Here is a 22,091-nt window from a genome sequence, read left to right on the forward strand (position 1 = left end):
CATCAATGATTGCCAGAATAAGCTTTACGACTCGACTGCAATAACCACCACAATCATGGTCAGGTTAGTATGTTGATCCGTTTACAAAGTTCCAATACTGCAACAGATTCAACATACTCTTGAAAGTGCTGCACACCACATGAATCCAGCAAACCCACTGATGAATTGAACCAATCAATTGACCAATGACATGACTCGATATTGGACATCGAGTTGCACACAGTTGGTAAAAAGTCACCGACATGTCCAGATAGTCAAACCTTGACTACAGGTTGATATCATCACCCAACACACCAAATACAACACATAATCTGGACGACTACTGGATCATATTGTGGATATCAATCAACGTAGCTACTGGTTTCAAACAACCATGTACAATCATGTACAGTCATTACAGGACAATATGATACATTTCTGAATAGCATGTTGTAATCAACACGAGTGGAGTTGTGCAATAGACTTGTCATGGTTTACAATGGTTTGATATGAACATGATGACTCGGACTCTACTCAGTTGGATCAACTCGACTACAATTGGTCGTGTATATTATGATTGACACGATCAATTGTAGTCGAACTCGAATACAGATTGACTGTTGAATCACAATGCGTGGTATCAGCAACATGATGTCATATATAGTGGAATGTATACGCTAACCTGACATGTGTCATGTAGTGTGTATTCGATCAATATGGGTATTAGCAATCAACAAGTCATACGATGTTTGTGTTCGAGTGATGGAATGGAATACAATGGAATGAAATGAGTGCATCAATCCAGAATACGAATCAACCATGATATATGATCATGATGTGTGGTTGATACAACTATATAGTGACAATCGATATTGATATAGTAATACCCAACATGCAATGCCAACACAACAGTTGCAAGTCATTGATCATCAATGTGATGTTGTGGTTGCAACATGAACTGCATTGTATTGATTCAGTTGATTGATTGAATTACTGGACAATGTGTAGTGATGATTGATCGTGTCGAGTTGAATGCAGAGCATCACTAAACCACAACATGTTTGAATCATATCAACCACAACACATATTGATGACCATCCAACAACTGAGCTGACATTCAGTTGCATATAGTCTTGTTTAAACATGCATTTGTTCATATTTCAGCTCACTGACCCTTTTTAGGGTGGATAAGGGTGTAAAACTGCATAATCAGCCATACGATACTCGAATGCATAGTCAAACAATAGTTTGATCAAGATTGCAGATCGCCATATAAATGGATATCCCTTCAAAGTTGGATATTGATGTCAAATCACCATCAACCCTGATAATAAAGCCAATCTCTAAAGCGGTCACCCAACATGCTTTTAATATTACCCTTCTAACAGCCGATATAAATACGATCGAATATTACTTGTTCAGTAACCATATACAACCTGCTCAACCAAACCAATACAATGAAACTCGCAGTCACAGTATTGGCATCAATCCTGTTTGCTTGCTCGGTTACTACAGCCACTCCAGTCAATCCCAGCGCAACTACAAGTGCTGAAGCTAGCACTTCAACAGCTCAACCCACTGAAATTACAAGTACTGTATTCGAGGATCCTGTATTTTCTTATGAAGAAGCTACATCTTTAGTTGATCTTAGTAAATTTTCAAAGGATGATATGGAGTTGTTTGAAGGATACCTACAAACGGATCAAGAATATCAAGAGGCAAAGAAAGCGTGTGACTCGGCCAAATCTGAAGAGCTCAATCAAAAAGAATTGATAAAACGCCTGCTTGGAGAGAATTACGAGCTGTTCATGGAATATCCGAACAGGAATGATCCAGTGTATCAAGAAAAAAGAGAAATAATTGGACAGAAGATTGATGAAGAGGACGAAAAATTATTCAGCCTTCAAGAAAAGCTTCAGAAACTCGATGAGGATCTTTATCACGCTGATCTACTGCTTGATTCAACCAGAGAAAAACTTGCAAAGCGCCTGTTCAAAAATAGTCCGAGTACAACATCACTGCATTCTCGAATCGAATTTCTGGAATCAAATCCCAGTTTTATTGAAGGTATCTACCAATCTCTTATTCTCCGACTAAACAAACAGCCGGGATCCGAGCAAGCCTCTACTAGTGGAACCCAGAACAAATCAAAACATCATAAAAGTCCATCATCATCAAGCAAAACGTCTACAGTTTCAGTTCAGCCCATTCAAACATCATCCAGTACACAGGCAGCTTTGTCCAGCACACAAAGGACTTCCAGATCCAATTCTCGACTTTTTGGTTTGTGGGGAAGTCCCAAATCTTCTCGTGTATATGACACTCCCAAATCTAAGAATGAGCTCAAATCATTTTTGGATTCGCCTAATCCTAACGATTCAGATGAATCAGATGATGAATCATCCGTTTGATTTGAATGTTAATCTGGACTGGTTTCAACCGATTCAATTGTATTTCTGATTTAATTTACAATAAATTTGGATTTACATGCATTATATCTGATCATTTCACTGTCTTGGTTGACATGGTATCATATTGTACATTGACACTTGTATTTCCAATACAATACAGTTGATTGTATATTGCATAGTTGTACATATTGATGATGCTGACATACATGTGTGTATTGTGTCGATATGATATTGCTTGACATGTCGTATTGGCACATGACATGCAATACCAATCAGGTTTCAATCACAAGTGTAACTCATTATCAGCCTCAGTAGCATTACACACACTTGGATTTGGACTTGGACTTGTTCAATATAGTATTTACTGTGCAACAAAACATGCAGTGGTTTGATTCAATGGTGATTAGCATCCACATTCACATGTCCATATCTTTGACTTGCCAAACATTTGCCATCATTATCCATCATGATCAGTAAAATCGTAATTGGAACCCACTTGATATTGATTTCAGTGTAAATACCAGACAATCAATATTACGTTGATAAATAGTCATCATGTTGCATTTCAGACTTGTAGTATTGCTTTTTGGTGATCAACCTACTGCCATTTGATGCTTTTCAACATGTTTAGTATAGTTGTTTGGATGTTACAACAGCTCTGCTCCATACATGTTCAAACAATCAGTCCATGTTTTTACTGTAATACACGTTGTATATATGTCCACTGCATCATCTCATCACACATCCTGTCATAATTATGATACAAACTAGCTTAAAATACACATCCATGAGTCTGTAGTCGATTATTAACAATGCAATGGTCCCAGCTGAATGATCCATATCAAACATGTATAAAAGCAATTGTTGTATACAACATACTCGATAAACCAGTTTATGTTGATTTTTTGTTGGTATATTATTCAAATCTATTGCATGTCATAAGCAGTTGCATTTGTTGACAAGAGGGTTCAAAACAACAGCCAATGACAATCCATTGCATTCACTGTTGTATAATGTGCACCTACAAACAATATGCATATATCATGATCCCAAACTTTATTGTTTCAATTGTATGCAGATTGATAGCAGTTTGATATTTAATCAAGCTATTGTTGATTATTAGATAGCAGGATTTGGTTCTGAATCTTGACCTCGCTTACTTTTGATTTGAGTTGACTAGCTTCATCACATATATGGATTTTTTTCACGAGAGATTTAATATATACATCTTCAGCCTTTTTTAAATTTTCTTTCATACAGTTGGAGATGGCCTTTAATCGCATTTTTTTTGACGAGTCTCTATCACGAGTGCATTTATCTAGAGTCAGAGTATGTGTAAGCGTTTGTGCCTGTGCGATGTTGCCGAGTTTTTCGCAATCCTGTTTTAAAACTTCGCATTCAGCAGCTTTCAAATTGTATTGTTCCAAAAGTGTATTGTAGTGCAAAAACAGACTGTTGGTATGAGTATCACTATGAGACTGAAATAATGGGTCTGGGTCTGGAGTTGATGTTGAGCCTGATGTTGAACCTGATGTTGATGGTGATGGTTCGAATGTTGGAGCTGGACTTTCAGAAGTCAATACGACTATAGCCGACGACATGGCTGCCAGCAGCGAAATCACAAAAATCACAGCTTGTTTCATTGTAAACTATCCAGATGAACAATACAGACGAGCAGCAATTTATTCCGATAGTGTCGAAATACTGGATAGTTTTGGCAGTTTGTTTTGATATTTATACAACATGGATTGATTAAAGGGCCAAAACTAAAGGCTATTTTTACAACTGTACTCGTGTAAGATGGAACACCAGATAAGGGAGTTCAAGCACACAACAAGCAATCAGTCTCAGTATTTCCGATGCCAGTTTCCACCAAGTCTAAAGGGCAACATTGTGTCTTTCAAAACCCTTACGGCTAACGACATAGGGATAGTAGGAACAATACGAACAATAGGGACCAAGTGAGAATAAAGTCAAAAAAATGCGTAATTGTCACCATCAATGTGGATCAAGTATTTGATGTGTACATTTCATTCAACCACACAAGAGTATGTTTTTATTGATGTTTATTCAAAGTATCGGTAGATTGTTTAGTGCTGATTTGGATGACAGAATCATTTATTGTTCGTGTCTTGTACACTGCAACCAGTTTGTTGAACTGCAATCCATCTCGATTGAATACATGACATCACTCGGCTGATCTAACGATACTGTTTGGTGATTTTGATTTTGGCATGATTTTTGGCATACCATTTGTAGAATCTGTACATTAACATAAACCAAACAGGCAGTTTACAGTTCCAAACCATGATCAAAGTGAAGGTTTCTATGCAACGTTTGATTGTAATACATTGTTAATGGCTGCAGGATACGACTTTGGTGTACTATTACAATCGTAACCCTGCTATGGTCATGATTTACTTTTGAACAAGTTTTATTTAAACGAATGCCAAGACATGAAATGAACTCATGTGAACAAACCATATCCATACGAGCATATGCTGGTGGTGTTACAAGTGTATTGGTCAACTGTTGTATGATTGTTCCTGTGATGGTATAAGGGTTGTGTTTGTTACCAATGTTACGCTACCATCAGAAACTCGATTGATCCAACAGCCATGCATACACATTGGTGTCAGTTACATCGAATGTTTGTTCAAGTAGATCGATTCAAATGGGTTGCATATAACTGACTAATCCAGCATCCATCCATTGTCAAACAACCATAATGCACAATACCACCAAGTGTGCAATTACACCCGCACTGATCAGTCGTTGCACAGTATGCATCAGTCAATGTCAAACATATGTGTATCTGCAACTAAATTGCAGTCCATGACACATCCACACGATCCAACATGACAAATCATGTATTGTGAGTCCAAGATTGATCAAAAACCTGATCATGGTAAACACAGCATGTTGTTGCATATCAGAGTCGATATATCGAGTGACAGTTGCACACTTGCTGATGGTGCACAACGTATCAGTCACAATACATGCACGGTATTGCATTGCAGTCATTGGATGATAACTGGTTGCAATGTGGTACCGATCGACATACATCAGCATGGTGTGATGTGACCATAATCATGATGGAATGTGTTGGAGTTGACATTGTGAGTTGACAATCGATACACCATGCACATGACTGGAACATATATATTCGAGTGTGGTTTGGTTGGTGTCAGATTGATCATGCAATCGCATTGGTGCAACGAGTGAGTGAGCTGATGGTGATCTGAACCCATTTCAACAACAAGGAGTTGACAGTCATGTATTTGCATGCATCCAATATGTGTAGCACACCAAATGATCAGTCATGACAGCACATAGTAGTTGATTGGTGCAATATGATCAAGCCATTAATATAATACACTATTGTTTGACAATACACGATGTTTATTGAATGAATGACATTGAATGCATGACACATGACAATTAAACCACCATGCAATACACGCTGCATTGTAGTATATTCTAGATGAGACTGTTGATAGTTCATTGAGCTGCAACAATGTGATGGGTTTGGTTGAAGAGTTTGTTGCCAAACATCATAATCTTGAAAAGTTGTACCATATCCAGATTATAACAATCATTGCAAAAAACGATTGTAGAAATAATGATAACAATCATTATATCCAGAAACTGATCTCAGGTCTAGGAAGCCATCACCAGAAATTGATGATGATCCGATCAAAGGTTGTTTTTTAAGTTTCTTCTGCAAATAGTTACCTTCGTCAATCTTATTCGCAAAGTTGATAGAGCATACGTTCAACTCCTCTTCAATTTTTTCAAGAATTTCACGCTGTTTTAGAAGTTCAGCTTCAAGCTCGGCAAGCTCGGCAATCTCCAACCCCCAATGCATAGCTCCATATAAGCCATCGAGTATATCCTGCAACTCATCAACCACTTTTTTTTGAGCAGCATGCTGATGACGTTTATCATTGGTTTTCTTGGATAGTTTGGGGAATTGAGCCTCAGCTTTTGCAAGTCTTTTGATCAACATCGCTTGATCAAGACTAAATGAATAACAGTATTTTTCAAATTCATCATATGAGCTTGAATAGTCAGATCCACCGGCTGAAGCTCCGCTTGTAGAGGCTGTCGAAGTGCTAGCCTCAGCACTCATTGTATAAGTACTAGCCTCAGTGCTTGTGGTCGAACTGGGATCAACTGGATTGGCGACTGTGACTGAGCAGACAGCAAGGATCGATGACAGTACGGCAATTGATAGTTTCATTGTATTGGTTTGGTTGAGCAAGTTGTAGATGAGTGTCATTCAACAGGTCGATTTGATGTCGTATTTGTACTCATTACTAGATTGATAATATTAAAAGCATATTCCTTGAATGACCGTCCTAAGGGATTTGTGTTGTCTGGGTTATCACTGGCTTATTGCAATCAATGCCAATTTGGCTTTAAAGGGATCTCCCTTTATGCTATGATCCGCAGTATTGATCTGAAACCCTGATATCAGGATCAACGATCAGAGTATATTGTTGCACTATGATGCCGCTATATAGCATATTCCAGATAATATCACCACATGACGATACACAAGCAATATTGTCCATCCACTCCATTTATGTTGCAAACACTCTGGATCTCATCTGTTCAACAACACATTTTCACCAATATAATAGTATGTGACATGATCATATTGCACCAATCAACCAGTATACGATCACTGCATACATCACACACATCAAACCAACTCAGTGATATGCGAGTGTTGCGGTTTGACCAAATCACAATCACCCATATTGTCGACTATCTAACTCGTTGATATTCAAACCGTGTCATCACTAGTCACCATATAATGGTTGACTGACTTGTTTGATTGACCTGACATATCGACACTTTGTAAACCTTGACTTGATTCATCAACTTGGATATTCATATAATGTTGGGTTTGTATCATCATGTTGGACTCGTTATCAAACACCTTGATGTGTCCATGCAACACAAACTCGATATACACACATTAGTTACTGTTTGACATGAATGGGTCGATCATCAATACCAGACAATGCAACTGTATTAGTTGTATGATACAATCAATCATGGTTGGCTCATCACCATCAAATATCAAATGTTGATCACGTATACATTGATTTGTAATTGCATGGTCCGTTGACAATGCACACTATGATATGATTGACAAGTTGTTGATTTGCAGTAATCAGATGTGCATCACCTGTAACATTGGATGCAATTGACGAGTTGTAACCGCAAGTCAACACGCATCGATATGTTGGTGATTGTATTGACTACATGATCGATTGGTGAGCAATACAATCCACATTGATTATGACATGTCGCAACTAGTTGATATATGCAGACTCGACTGATGATCGAGTATATTATAGTGTATTGGCCAACAGTGACTGCAATCAATGACAATGTTTCAGTCAATTCAATCCATGTGTTGATTGGAACAATTATTATCCACTTGTCAGATTCAGCATGTTTTGTAACACATTTACCAATCCAACAATTGATTAACAATGATTGACATCACAATGAATGTCAACACTCGGTAACAATTGAGTTGAATTTGTCTCACTTAAATTTTGAATGTGAGACAAAATCACGTTTTGTTCTTTTTTCTTTTCTTTTCTTCAACAAACTCAAAAATGACCAAATTTTATATTCAATACAAGAACAACTCTCCAGTGTCAGTATTTACTCAATACTTGCATGTACCTGAAGGAAAAGAGCCTGATATTTCTGACCTGGTTGCAGCTATTGCTGTCGAACCAACTAGAAGGCTTGCTGGTATCCCAGCAGATTATGGTCCCCTCACTCTCCATTTTGTGGTGGATGGAGTGGAAATGACTTACAACTCCTGGGAACCCATTACTGTTCTCAAAACAAACGGAACTGTTGGTTCTAGTCCACTCATTATCAAGTCAAAGAGTGATGTGGAGAGTGATGCGGATGATACAATGTTTTCCAATCCAAACCAAATTCCCATGACTGCCACTGGTCTCTTGGAATGGCTTTCTGGGTCAAATAATAGTTCTACAGTTGATTTGGCTGACAAACAAATTCTATCTCAGCAGCAAACCAATCCCAATCAAAAAGTTGTATTTCCACTGGTTGGTCGAGAGAAATCGCTCCAACACATTGCATCATGCTTTATGGCCACCTATCGACATCGCAGCAATATTGATCGGAATTCAAGACGTATTCCTGTTTGTACTGGTATGCCGGGATTGGGAAGAACTCGACTTATGACAGAGTGCTCTACCACAGTTTTAGACATGACAGGGATTCAAGGCAAAAGACTTTTGGCAATCGTTTCTTTTGGAAATGACGGGAATTCATATGGCGAGATTGACAAACTCCTTGGAATCAAATGTTCATTTGCCTGGAGAGTACTCCATTCGTTTTTCAAGGCGCAATACAAGTTCGATGTTTGGATGCGTGAAAAGTCACCAAAGAACAGAAAAAGGTTCACAATGCAATTAGCTTTATCGACCATTGAGCTTTATTGGAGTCAGAAAACTCAAGATAACATACTTTTATTTGTTGGAGTCGATAAATATCGAAAACTCTGTCAAGATGAATTGGGTTCTCTGCTGGATATCTTGTGTGATTCTTCCTATTGTTCTACAACGTCAAGGCTTACATTTTTCTGTATGCTGGCGGGAGCTGACCTGAACATGATTCGTATTGCTCGAACATCACATCCTAATATTGAGAGAATACCAACCCGGTTTCTAACTCACATGGAATCAATGGAGGCTATTGGTCCTTTTATTTCGAATACACACTGTGGATTCGTGGTCAGCGAAGCCTTTGCTCGAAATGTCTTTCATCTAAGCGGAGTGCCAAGACTACTGACTAAGTTTGCAGAAGAAGTTGTATTCATGAAACTGGCTGATCTAAACGAACACAATTTTCAGGAGGCAAGAATGACTGCGCTTTCAAATTCGCAGCATCATCAATTGTCACTCGCTGATATTTTGAAGCTACTGGCGATTTCTTTTACAAACACTCCTGTTACATATCTACTAGACTGTCCGTTTTCTGAATCATCGCTACCTTATTCAAGAAACCTTACTTGGAATCAAATGGTTAGACACGGGATGTGTCAAATTCAAGATGATGGTCAAGTGATTGTACCGTTCCATATCATTGTTCAGGCTTTGAAGAGGTCATTGAATGAAAGCGTCGGTCTAAACCAATTTGAAACAGCACTCCTATCATCGTTGAATGGTTTGTCGCTTGACGTTGAATATCCACTTTCCAACATGACTCGTTGGTCATCATGGGAGTATTTTGGTGCTAGTTTCTACTGTATCAGAATCAACTCGTTTCTTGTATTGGGAATATCGATACTTTCTCTGTCTGATATACTGTGTGGATCGCGATTTGATTCAGGTATTTTCAATACTCAAGTTCACATCAGAATCGCCAAAGTTTTTCGATCAAACGAGCAATATGGACCTGATATGCCACGAATGATCACTCGGAAAGACACCAGCTATTATTCCGTTGACTGGGTTGGCGGCGAGACATTGCAAATTGTGCTCAATGGTGAGAATGGACCAGGAGTGGATATATACTTTATTCTGAAATGCGCAGAACAAGACTCTGGCTATATCATAGTTTTGGATCAACGAAAACGACTTGGTTCTGATATTACAAACTCGGATCTGACCACTTTCCGATCAAAATTACCGAATCCGCCAGCATGTTTAAACAAGTTCAAGTTGGACTCTGTTTTTGGTCTGATGAGCATATATTCACAGATTAACATTAGCCCTGTTCCAGATTCAACGTATTTTGTTTCTGCATCAGATTCTCTGTGTTTTCATGGTTCACTCTCTGGTCATCCAGGTTGTTCTATGGCCATTGATGCCAATTCTGCATTGAAAATCTCGATCAAACAGATATTCTGTGGTACCAATCATGAGCAAACGGATTTAGCAAACAAGGTCATTGAATAGCGCTACAGCAAACGCATTGCAAGCTATGATGAACTTGAATCATTGGTGTCAGAATGGGGTGGAAAGTTGAACGAGTCGGCTCGTGCAAGAATCAAGTTTTAAAAACCTGGCTAGTATTTACATTTTACTATTTATCAGTCATAAATGTAGAAGGTGTAAAACATGAGTTCAAGTATTGATTTTATCGAATTCAGCAAGTTATCGATTGCAATAAATGAACGCTGACTAGATGTTGGCATGTACTACACAAAAATCAACCAAATCATTGCAACTTTCAAGTACTATTTATTCAGTTTCAGTTTTAATGACATTGATTCATTTTTACAATCTTGGACAAAATATAGCAGTGATTATGGGTGAATCTCATCAATTGTGTTCATTCGAGTCAGAGCATGAATCTGGCACGGTAAGCAACCAATCATTCCAGGTCATCCACTATTGTACACCAAGTCTTTTGTCCAAGATTGCACATCTCGAATAAACAGTGTGTGACAACTATGGACACATTTAGCAGTAATTGACGGTCAAGAAACTGGTATCAATGTTTCATGTATACTACCAAAGTGTGTAGTTTAATTGTGATTGTTTGATTTGTACATATTTGTACATATTTGTATGACTGAATGATATGGCTGCAGTTATTTAATCATTTGAATACAGGAATGAAACCTTGAATGTACATTGTAATCCAAACTTTATATTACAAATATTGTTTAAATTGACTTTTGGGATTGTCAGTCCAATAACATGCCATTAAACGATCACCCGTTGAGTTGAGTGGTGATATTTGCTGTATTGGTTGGATAAACACTGTCGATTCTTGAATCAACACAACCATCATCATATGACACACAATCATACTATAGTGTTGAATCTACAATTTGTGCACTCTTAGTAATCATACATTGTACGATCACCAAGTTTGAACCCACATTCATGTATTGTGTTTGACTGTCAATATTGTCAATACAACTCTGTACACACATTTGTTGTATTTATCACCATCCAACTCAATCTCACCATTTCAATCAATCTTGGTCAATGTTGATGATTTACACGCTAATTCATTATCCAATCTTGTCTGACATTATTATTGGTTTTAATCACGTTTGGTTTGTACAACTGCCATGAGTTGTACTACCATTATCATTGTGTATCTGAACACCAAATATTCCAATACATCAATAATACCACAGTGTAAACAGTAATACAGTTGATCAGTATTGTGACAAGACTTTTCATCCAAGTTTGTATTTGAAAATACTCGATGGTTTAATCACCACACACTGTTTGTAATGCGATTGTCATTGATATCATTCCATTCCAGTCCATTTCATCCGATTTATGATGATGTTTAGTAATCCATTACCATGTGTTGTAGTAAACTAACTTGTTTATTGAACCAAATCTACAACGATCACATTCAGAATATTAATTTACAGTATTTCTAAATGCATGTTTGATAACAATCCAATTTTGTTACAACAAACTGATCAAAACAATACTAAAATGGAACAACTCGTTTGTGTGTTTTACAACAATCCAAACATGAACAATTCTTGGCAATTGTTGGACATTCGCATGAATGAAATTGTCATCAAAATTCAACTTTACTAATTTTATCAAACATGCAGTTGGATGATGTTATGAAAGAGTTGATCAAACACCTGGAAGATTTGGAACTATTAACAACAGATACTCAACTATACAAGGCTGATGAAGTATGGGTCAGACTGCTTGCATTGCTACAGGAGTTGAAACAACAGGACTACAGTAAGTTTAGTAGTCATTGTATTATTGATGAGTTCAAACCATTGCTGATTTTGTGTTGGTTTGAAATGGCATGATATACATATGTACTGCAGCACTTACAGAGTATTGGATTGGAAGATATCATAACCAAGTATTTGGAGTATAATCGACCCAGTTTACAGGTATTCATATATTGTAACAATAATGGATTGTTCATGACTAAACTAATCAACATGTGTTGTGTAGATCGAAGTAATGAAGTTTACTGCAGTGTTTTTGGGTATTTTATACAGTGATTATCGGTTCAAAATATCTCAACGACTAAACAACCAACTTGCACAACTCATACAATCATCAAACCGTCAAGTCAAAATGATGGCAAGTCATGATTGATATTGATCAAATGATTGTCATTCAACTCATCTGGTATCAATATGCATATAGGCGATAAAAACATGTAAAAAGTTGTACAAACATAGACGCTGGAGTGAGGAGGATGGATTTGACATCAAGCCAATGGTCGAGATTATTGTTCACGAATCTGATCGAGAAGTGCTCACATTGGCAATTGACCTGTTCTTGCAAGTTTGTCATGATATTGATGATGGAAATGTATGTTTACAATGATACAATATTGGATCAGTTTGGACAGTGTCATGTCTTGTTGATCTGATTGTATACTTGACATTGAACAATATCATTAGTTTGGCATCGTGTTGTCAAGACTTGTTTCACGACTGGAATCATCCAGTGGTTCAGTTGCTGTTGGGTTTATCGAAAATCTTAAAACCATGTATTGGAAGATCCATCGTCATGACCCAGTAAAAGCAGCGGGATGCGGTGTCATTCCAGCAATAGTCAATACGCTCAGGTATGTGATGTTATGCATGAATGTGTGTCCAGTCATCACAATTGGTAAATTTGACATGGTTGGATTGACATGACATGAATACAGGAGTGTCGATCAAGAAGTGATTGATCAAAGTATTGAAATTATCCATAATTTTTCCAGCTATGTAAATTGTGAAGCAATTGCAACCGAGTTGATAAGGTCGGGTTTGATTCAAATGCTTAGCGACTTGTGTATCAAATACAGCAACGACTTTGCATTAAAAACACGCATAATCAAGATGGCTGGATCAGCTGCGTCCAATATGCGCGACTTTCCTGTATCGCTTGTACGATCGTTGGTTTTTGAGCAATTGACGATATCGATGTGCAATCTCAATATGGGTGACCCTTTGTACCTGTTTGAATATGTCAACGACATGATTCAGAAATATACAAACAATGACGAGATGATCAAGGTGTTTCGAGAATATGGAATTATGCAGCAACTCATCACTATTTATTCACGTAGATATCTATGTTTGTATGATTATGATAGTGGTGACACTAGTATTGTAAAACTACTCAAAACACTTGTTGATTTTGCCGACAATCATCCAGACAGTTCAATATGTACCGAGTTGGAACAAGGCGAGATGTTTGAAAATCTAATGGATATTGTAGATTTGAATACTGACTGCAATGGAAAAAGCAGAAGGGTTGCTGGCCAGATCATTGAAACGTGTTTCCAGCATCGGGTTCATGTTGCTAATTCGAGCATTTGGCCATACAACGACAATGCCGAAATTTATATGAAATCTGGAATGGCTGGGTATGCACATGGAGATGCACGCACACTTGTCGAAATGCAATATATCCAGTATCTGCAATGTATACTTTGCAAACCCATGTGGTGGATCGATATCACAAACCAGCATATTGTGGAGCAATGGAAGGCTGACTCACTCGATCAGAATATATCACCATCAACATTTAATCTTGCATTGGAACAACTCGGAGTAGTATATAAATAACACCGAATAATACCGTTTTATTTGAATGAGATTTACAAAGAGCAACAGATAATGTCGGGTTTCTTGGATAAAATTATCCACTAAATTACTCGAAGTTCTACCTGTAAATAAAATTTGGTATTAAAAGGTTTCGTGACTGCCATTTTCTTTTACCAAATGAATCCAATCGACCTTTCTATCACCTGTCCTGGAGTTGACTTTACAGTCACATACCAGCCACACGATACATCATTCTCTATTGGTGACTATGTCATAAAGTATTTACAAAAAACTTTTGACATCATCAAGTCATCCCCCAATATCGAGAACAGCACTATTGTGTACTTTGTCAGAGCTGACCTAATTGATGCCGACCTTCCTCTCTCTGAAAAAGATATTGTTGATAATTTGAAATGTTCAGTCAAGTTTGCCCATCATTTCTTACAAGCTCAATCATCCTTCTTTGCAGTCACTTTCAAACCCCTTGAATACAAAACTCTTGGTCCCTATGATTCTGTTCCGTTTGTGGTTGATTCTCAAACAAGGCTTCGAACTGGAGGTTACGGAGTGATTGAGAAAGTCTTTGAAGGAAGCGATTCATTCGCTAGAAAGACTATTCGAGATGGCTACGACACTGAGAAGATTATGATGGAGCTCAAGATTCTTCGATTGGCTACTGAAACTGAAAATCCTCACCTTCTTCGCCTTCGATGCGCCTACAAGCAGGATAATCAAACGTGTCTCATAACGTATCCCTGGTGTGAATTTGATTTACGTGCATTCTTGGATGGCTCAAGTGAAATGGAATTCTGGGTTAAGCTGCAGCCAAAAGACAAATTGATTCTCATTACTGATTGGATGGCTTGCTTGGCTTCAGGATTGTCTGCACTTCACAAAAAGAAAATTAAACATCAAGATTTGAAGCCAGAAAATGTCTTGTTGTGTTTGTTGGACGACAGAATGATGCCAGTTATTTGTGATTTTGGATTATCAAAAGCCTTTGCAAAGGATTCCAAATCTGTCAAGGTTCAGGGTACTCGTGAATACTTTCCTCCAGAACAGTTTACTGGTAAAGTCGGTCGAAAGGGTGATTTGTTCTCTCTTGGTCTCATCTTTGTTGAGCTTGGACTTCTTCTCTTTGGTCAAAAAAGTTTGAAGCATCAAATTAGCTCGGGTTTCTACACGGATATCACAAAGAACTTGGACGAATTCTTGACAGACAAGTTTCCCTGCCCAAACGCTCCCTTTTTCCTTGATTGGCGCACAAATTTCTGCAAACTACTCAAGGTTATGCTGAATGAAACCCCCGCTAATCGTCCAAAAGCATCAGAGGTTTGGGAATGCTTGAAAGAAATGGTTGAATCTCTTGGAGCCAAACCTCATTGTGAAAATGTCTCCCCTGTTGAATCAAACCCTAATGTAGACGATGAAACCGAGGATGTCGAGATTATGCTCAGAGAAAATATTGCTTCTATGATTGATAAATTAACTTGAGCTTCTTTGTCAATGATACTGTAATAAAAGAAAGCGTTTATAATGAGATGAGTTTTTGATTGTCAGTTCTTTGTACTTGATATATTATAAGTAATTCGAGTCAAGGAGATTATTACAACTGTAATGTCTGGACAAGTGACTGTCTGGACAACAGTAACTATTTCCAGTGATGCTGATTTGTAAAAACTCGAATTATTCAACAACACTCTATCAATGCATTTGCAAGAGTCATTGGACGTATCCGTTGTTTGAAAGTTGATTCTCATACATTCAGAAGTGGGAGTTATGAAGCTTATTTCTATGCAGACACGATCAATGTATTACTTTTTGTTGGATAGGCTGTATCATCTGTCATCAATTCAGACACACTTGTCAGTCCTGTTCCGTATACAATGAGTCACATATGGACACCAATGCAACAATCAAGAATCAATTGTCATTTACAAGTCTGAATTGCCAACCAACAATCGTACTAATGGACCAACGGACCAATGCCAAAACACCTGCACATCAGACAGTTTATTGGACATGACTTGATTGTTCTTGAAAACTGATTGATGACTGCTTGATAACTGCTTGATGACTCGAGTAATCCAATCACACATTGCTGGCAATTAAATGGAACTATACAATGTGTCATGTATACATTGGATACCATCAGTTTATCAGTGACTATCCGGTGTTTGTTTATGCATGATTACTTGGACTACTATTTGCAATCAATGCAATAACTGGTGTCAATGACTGATAACAATGAAACCAAACGATTGCCCACATCAGATTATACACGTTCATTCTGGAATGTAACTTTGCATCGATATCGTAAATATCAACCAGAATCAAGCGAATCTCCTGCAAACTCATTCATTTGAAGAGTGTGTTGCTCGTGGACATATGACGACGTGTTTGAGTTGTGCATAGCTGGAAGAATATCACAACAGTCAAAGATAAGCGTGAAGGAATGAACCAATGAGTTAATTGTATTGTTTATTAGTCAGAGCAAGTATCGATCCTTTTATAAGGATGTAGAGGACAGTTATGCGTATCTGTGACTTGGACGTCATAATTGAGAAAGTCCCTAATTACCATATAGTTATTGCATAAAAGGTGGCAATAGTCATCACCTTAACTATGTACATCTTGCGTATAGGTCCTTGTATGTTTCACATTACCAATGTCGAACACATTGACTGCATTGATTGTTCAATAAACACAACGATCATCATATGACACAATCAGACTATAATGTTGAATCTACAATTTGTGCACTCTTAGTAATCATGCATTATACGATCATCAAGTCTGAACCCACATTCATGTATTGTGTTTGACTGTCAATGTTGTCAATACAACTCTGTACACACATTTGTTGTGTTCATCACCATCCAACTCAATCTCACCATTTCAATCAATCTTGGTCAATGTTGATGATTTACACGCTAATTCATTATCCAATCTTGTCTGACATTATTATTGGTTTTAATCACATTTGGTTTGTACAACTGCCATGAGTTGTACTACCATTATCATTGTGTATCTGAACACCGAGTGGTTTGTAATACAAAGCATTCAGTTATATTATTTGTAGATATAATACATAAGCAATATAGTGATTTGATTGCTCAACTCCATCAGCAATTGTATTATACCAAATGCCATTTAACACACGAGCAATAATGGTGTTGTACTTTTTTAAAAACACTTGTGATGATATGGTATGAAAATGCAAACCATGTTGTTGGCATTGGACCATTTAAAACTAGTTTATTGCGCTTTAACAGATACAATCAAACTTTGACTTGATATTTAAGACCTGAAACAAGGAAAGGTGTATCAATTACAGCACTTCCAGTGGCTACACCTCCCTCGTTTACTGAAGCACTTTTTGTACGCATGAGATGACCAATAGTCGAGTTTTGATATACAATTTGGCCATCACTTGCAATACAAATATAATGGGTATAGGTGTTAATCGAATGCAAATTAACAAAAATAATTTCAATATACAAGTACAGACAAATCAAAAAGTTCAAAGTTAAATCTCGATTTACCTAAGCCAAACGCCAAACATGCCCAACTCGCTTACTACATCGCGTTCAATCAATGTCCGCTCTTTTACAACAGATGCCTTGAACTGTGGAGCCACAATCAAATCCATAAGAATGTACGCACTACGCTCCTGAATTGTCATGGACTTGAGAACCGTACAAATTTGAGAACCGTATATATTGTTGCCTTTGAATTACAAAAATTAAAACCACCGTTGCATAAATAAATTAGTACAATTGACAGTGTGATATATAAACATCAGTAAATACTTTCAAACCATGAACAACAGTGAAAGTATCATTATAGCATATCCCTTTCAATATTTATAGTCAAGGATGTTGTTACTGTACCTCCACCCTCACGTTGCGGCTTCAGTACAAACTTTTCAGGATTTGAAATTGCCATTTGATATGCAAGTCTTCCTTCTTCGCTATCATCAAGAGGATATAGCCCAGCAAAAGTCGATCTAAACTTTTCAACATCTGATTTTCTGAAAAGAAATCTATAACAAAAACCAATATCGGAATATGATTAAACAATGAAGTATATCTATTTTCAACAAAAGCACCACATAAATACTTTGCTTACCTTTCAAGTACTCCTGGAAACGCCAATATTTGCTGGATTTTTTTGGATCCAGCAAGATGGTAAGCAATATTGGGACACTTTATGGCGTTGGATATTTCTATTGTAGTACGCGCAGTCCATTCCTAGAATCAAGGATGTAATTGTAAACCCATCAGATTTGTATTCTAAACATGCAGTAGAATAGCGCATATACCCACTCTTTCACTGGGGTAATCGCGTGGGGTGTATCCAGCTCGATAGTACACAACAGCAACCTCTACATTATCACTGTAAAGTATTAAACTAGTGTCAGTCCAGTGGGTAGTCAACAGAGAAAGAGAACCAAAATGAATGAACATCAAAGACGCAGTGCTTACACAAACAGACGATTTTCAGACCCCTCGAGTCGAGATTGCGCATCCATTTCAGTCAAGGTTTTACGCATCAGGCGAACACCATAACTAAAAGTATCGTTGATTGATTCAATGTTTAATCAAGTCAAAGTAGATATCAATATGGCTAGTAGGCCAAAGTAGAAATAGTTTACAAAGCAGTATGATGATCAAATAAAACCACATACTTGTTTCTTAATGTGTACTCGATCCATCTCTGATCAAAAATATTGAATTCGTTTGGTTGTACCAGCATGACTACAATTGAACTAGAAACCAGCTTTAGAAATAATATCGTCTAGTGTTTTAAACCTATTGCATGGACTTTTGGCTTACTTTGGACGATTATAGAGTTTCCACGCCTCTCCGATACCATTTGCCACTCCAGAAAGCGATTCAGACATTGGAAGGGTTGCATTTGGAAACTTCTCCAACTGAAGTTTTGCTGGGAGCAGAGGACTATCAAGATTGAATCTGTAGTATTGTAAAAATGAATGGCCATAGATGGTGTATAATTTTAAAGAATCAAACCGTTAATGAGCAACCCATGAATGTTTGATAATGCGATCAAAAACACGCTTAGTCATTGGTATAATAGAATCAGACTTGGCAATGGTTTTGCTAAATAGTAAGCGTTGGGTATAAAACAAAACATACCGGTGAAGTCGAGAAGCAAGAGAAGAAAGCGAGGGTAGTCCTGCAGAGATGGTATTGATTTCAATCTGTCGCAACTTTGGTACACCATCAGCCGCAATATGTAGTAAATAATCTGAGCGATGAATACCGAGTTTAATGGTTTGATGATGTGGTTGGCGCAGCGTTTCCAGATACACTTGGTATAGTCGTTTGGTAAAATCGTCTACTTTTGCAACTCTAATAAGTGAAAAACCATTCAGATTATTAACAAGATTTAATCGACCTAATTGGATCTTGAAACTCGTTGAATTTTAAACAGGATAGAATGTGGCCATCACATACTCTTGAAAAACACTATCCATAAAAGTCTTGTCATTGGCGACTTGGTCGACAAGTAGGTTGGCAAGAGGCTGTAATTCATATGCCAATTGATAGGATTCGAGTGGATATGGCGAAGGCACCAATGCAAAGGGGATGTGAATTGGACAAGCAACGCCGCTATTCTTGTCAATCGGGTGAATCATCAATCCATTGACCATGGCCCAGTCAATGTTGGATTCCATCAAATCATTCTTGTCAGCTTCAAGTTTAGACTGCATTGTTTCAAAAAGGCGATTTCAATTGCAAGTTTTTAATGGCTATATCTGATGGAAACGAATATTCAAGTAGTAATTTGAAGGTCGAGTTACTCCGGTAAATATCTGAAAACTCAAAATAACATTATTTGCCAGTGAATCAATGGTATTCTCCACGTGTTCAACTAGAGTTGTTAATGTTCAAGTCATTTGGATGTTCTAATTTACTGTTTATGGCTGTTAATCTACACAGTAAAACGGGTGCAGTTGCCATGAACACTGAAGCTTGTTGTCATGCTTGTGTCTGTCATGGCTCTTTGCAAGATATGCAATTGTATTCATCTTGGAGTTTCTATTTTGCTTTGGAATAAACTGGCTGGATATTCGTTGTGGTTTTTGATGGACTGTTTCAATAAACATTCTCGGCTCAATGTGTAAGCATCATATGATGCTTACAAAGTATAGTTTGAACTTGTTCCATGTCCTCTTGGTAGTTGTACATTGTAGAATCTTCAAACTCGACTCCAGATTCATGGATTGAATTCAGCTGTTTTGATGTGGTCGATACAGCTACAAGTTCAAAAAACAATGCTATCCAGTAAACTGATCCATCATTCCACAAGACTGGTCGTTTATTAGTGCTTCATTTTACGTGAATATGGCTGTAAAAAACAAGTGCTTTGGGTGCGGGCCATACAATTTCTAATTATTAAACAGTTGTTCAGTTTCTAGATTAGCCAACTACTATTTACAATCCAATATGTAGGATCAAATCGAATCTGGTGCAGATTTGACTGGCCATACTTACCACTTTCAAAAGTCAACTGCATGGGACTATCAAATGCCTTGAGCCATCCATCTACTGAAATGATATTTGAGCAGCCAGTAATGGCATTCAAAATATTCTGATGTGGCAAGTAATCCTTGAATCTTTCGCTGATTTCTTCAAACGCATGTTTGAGCTCACTCTAATCATATATCAGAACATGACATAAATGGTCAATCCAACTGCAATACTATTTGAACAGGATCAAACTCAATTTACCTTGTTTAAACTAGAAAGCTGAGTGCCTACTGAAAGTAGTCCGATGCAGGTATCCGAGATCTATTGATGCGAATTCCAAAAACATGTAATGGATTCAAGCTTGAGTTTGCCATTCAACACGCAATACGAGTATAAACTCGGTCAATTCAATGGCTTACAATCTTGTCTAGAAAGGCATCATCAGCAAACAAGGAAGGATCTACTTCAAGCGAATCCTCTTTGCTATCAATCACTTTACTAGCCCAAAAGGGATACGATCTTTCCGATGTATTGTCTGAAAGCAACAATACTTTTGTATTAACCATCATTGCGATATTAACATCTTCTGCTTGGGGTTTCGAGTCCGTATTAAGGCCAGTAAAGTCAGTTCTGGGCACAAATGTGGGTTGACTGCCAATGTCTCGAAGAAAAGCATACACCACTTTTTGACTGGCCTATAAGAATATCACAGTGTAGGGTCATCACTAAATTAGAAAACATAGATATCACTACCATTGACACATACCTCGAGAACGTGAGCAAACGATTCGCGATAGATGAGCAGCACTCCAGTAATCAGCTCATTCTCCGACTGCTGTCGCTTAAAAAACTTTTGATAATACGCTATGCATTTAAAGATTTACAAGTATAAGTGCTGATCCATTTGTAAGAGCCAGCATGTATAATTTAGAGAAACATGGCTTAAAAGTAGCAAGTTGGACACGACCATCTTTAAATATAGATTGCAATTTATTTTTTAGTTATATGCTTCAAGATGCTAAACACTTACATGAAAATTCTACACGATCCAATTTTTTGGCCAGTTCGCCTGTAATGATCACAGTGTATATCATAGATGTCTACCGATTAAAAACATAGTCATTAGTCACTGCAATTGTTGTTTGCATGATTAATTATACAGCAGGATTTTTAAAACAATAGGCTACACAAGTCTACGTTTACAAGTATCGTGAATTTGCCAAGCCATTGTAAAAAGAGCCGACTGAATATTGAAAAGCAACCAATTGACTCACCTTGTTTGCCTTTTCAAGTTTTTCTTTTAATACATCCAGGTAGTTTGGCCTTTTATTATCAAATAACATAAACTGGCTATTCCCACCATTCTCGTTCATCAATAGTTGCGTCGCGTTTGAGCCTGGCGTAGAAACTTGGTTTGTACCAGTGGTCATAGCACCAAAAGTAGTAGAGTTTCGAGTGCCAGGCTCTGAAAAAGTTTGCGCTGTTGCTGGCTGGTTTAGCGTAGACGCATCCCCAGAAGATAATTTTAGTTGTGAAGACGCCATATGGATAATGTGAATTAAAAAGTATTCTTGCAATGCAAGATAAAGTCGAATTGTAGTACAAATTCGCAGCATTTTTATTGTCCAAAAGCACATTCTATGATCAAAG

General features: G+C 37.5%; 8 protein-coding genes across 8 annotated transcripts; 4 read left to right on the plus strand and 4 right to left on the minus strand.

Annotated features, from left to right (window-relative positions):
• Positions 1 to 1,436: 1,436 nt before the first annotated feature.
• Positions 1,437 to 2,390, plus strand: BATDEDRAFT_25054 (uncharacterized protein; the record flags this gene model as incomplete). Its single annotated transcript, XM_006678937.1, has 1 exon — positions 1,437 to 2,390. One exon carries the CDS (start codon positions 1,437 to 1,439, stop codon positions 2,388 to 2,390), a length of 954 nt encoding a protein of 317 aa, XP_006679000.1.
• Positions 2,391 to 3,496: 1,106 nt separating this feature from the next.
• Positions 3,497 to 4,033, minus strand: BATDEDRAFT_25055 (uncharacterized protein; the record flags this gene model as incomplete). Its single annotated transcript, XM_006678938.1, has 1 exon — positions 3,497 to 4,033. The coding sequence occupies one exon, from the start codon at positions 4,031 to 4,033 to the stop codon at positions 3,497 to 3,499; it is 537 nt and encodes a 178-aa protein (XP_006679001.1).
• A 1,952-nt stretch (positions 4,034 to 5,985) lies between these two features.
• On the minus strand, positions 5,986 to 6,633 carry BATDEDRAFT_25056 (uncharacterized protein; the record flags this gene model as incomplete). The annotated part of the gene is made up of 1 exon (XM_006678939.1): positions 5,986 to 6,633. One exon carries the CDS (start codon positions 6,631 to 6,633, stop codon positions 5,986 to 5,988), a length of 648 nt encoding a protein of 215 aa, XP_006679002.1.
• A 1,396-nt stretch (positions 6,634 to 8,029) lies between these two features.
• Positions 8,030 to 10,351, plus strand: BATDEDRAFT_25057 (uncharacterized protein; the record flags this gene model as incomplete). Its single annotated transcript, XM_006678940.1, has 1 exon — positions 8,030 to 10,351. One exon carries the CDS (start codon positions 8,030 to 8,032, stop codon positions 10,349 to 10,351), a length of 2,322 nt encoding a protein of 773 aa, XP_006679003.1.
• Positions 10,352 to 11,979: 1,628 nt separating this feature from the next.
• Positions 11,980 to 13,965, plus strand: BATDEDRAFT_25058 (uncharacterized protein; the record flags this gene model as incomplete). The annotated part of the gene is made up of 5 exons (XM_006678941.1): positions 11,980 to 12,124; positions 12,217 to 12,254; positions 12,548 to 12,715; positions 12,808 to 12,974; positions 13,059 to 13,965. The coding sequence occupies 5 exons, from the start codon at positions 11,980 to 11,982 to the stop codon at positions 13,963 to 13,965; spliced, it is 1,425 nt and encodes a 474-aa protein (XP_006679004.1).
• Positions 13,966 to 14,121: 156 nt separating this feature from the next.
• BATDEDRAFT_88620 (uncharacterized protein) lies at positions 14,122 to 15,486 on the plus strand (the record flags this gene model as incomplete). Its single annotated transcript, XM_006679146.1, has 1 exon — positions 14,122 to 15,486. One exon carries the CDS (start codon positions 14,122 to 14,124, stop codon positions 15,436 to 15,438), a length of 1,317 nt encoding a protein of 438 aa, XP_006679209.1. The 3' UTR covers positions 15,439 to 15,486.
• A 1,739-nt stretch (positions 15,487 to 17,225) lies between these two features.
• BATDEDRAFT_11413 (uncharacterized protein) lies at positions 17,226 to 19,681 on the minus strand (the record flags this gene model as incomplete). Its single annotated transcript, XM_006678787.1, has 10 exons — positions 17,226 to 17,376; positions 17,490 to 17,673; positions 17,838 to 17,989; positions 18,076 to 18,197; positions 18,273 to 18,357; positions 18,438 to 18,515; positions 18,635 to 18,715; positions 18,783 to 18,905; positions 19,095 to 19,319; positions 19,425 to 19,681. The coding sequence occupies 10 exons, from the start codon at positions 19,679 to 19,681 to the stop codon at positions 17,226 to 17,228; spliced, it is 1,458 nt and encodes a 485-aa protein (XP_006678850.1).
• A 619-nt stretch (positions 19,682 to 20,300) lies between these two features.
• BATDEDRAFT_88769 (uncharacterized protein) lies at positions 20,301 to 21,985 on the minus strand (the record flags this gene model as incomplete). Its single annotated transcript, XM_006679225.1, has 7 exons — positions 20,301 to 20,359; positions 20,466 to 20,625; positions 20,703 to 20,762; positions 20,861 to 21,136; positions 21,208 to 21,305; positions 21,472 to 21,541; positions 21,716 to 21,985. 7 exons carry the CDS (start codon positions 21,983 to 21,985, stop codon positions 20,301 to 20,303), a joined length of 993 nt encoding a protein of 330 aa, XP_006679288.1.
• Between the last annotated feature and the right edge of the window lie 106 nt (positions 21,986 to 22,091).

The sequence above is a fragment of the Batrachochytrium dendrobatidis genome (assembly GCF_000203795.2).
Source record: "Batrachochytrium dendrobatidis JAM81 unplaced genomic scaffold BATDEscaffold_6, whole genome shotgun sequence".
NCBI classification, from domain to species: domain Eukaryota; kingdom Fungi; phylum Chytridiomycota; class Chytridiomycetes; order Rhizophydiales; genus Batrachochytrium; species Batrachochytrium dendrobatidis.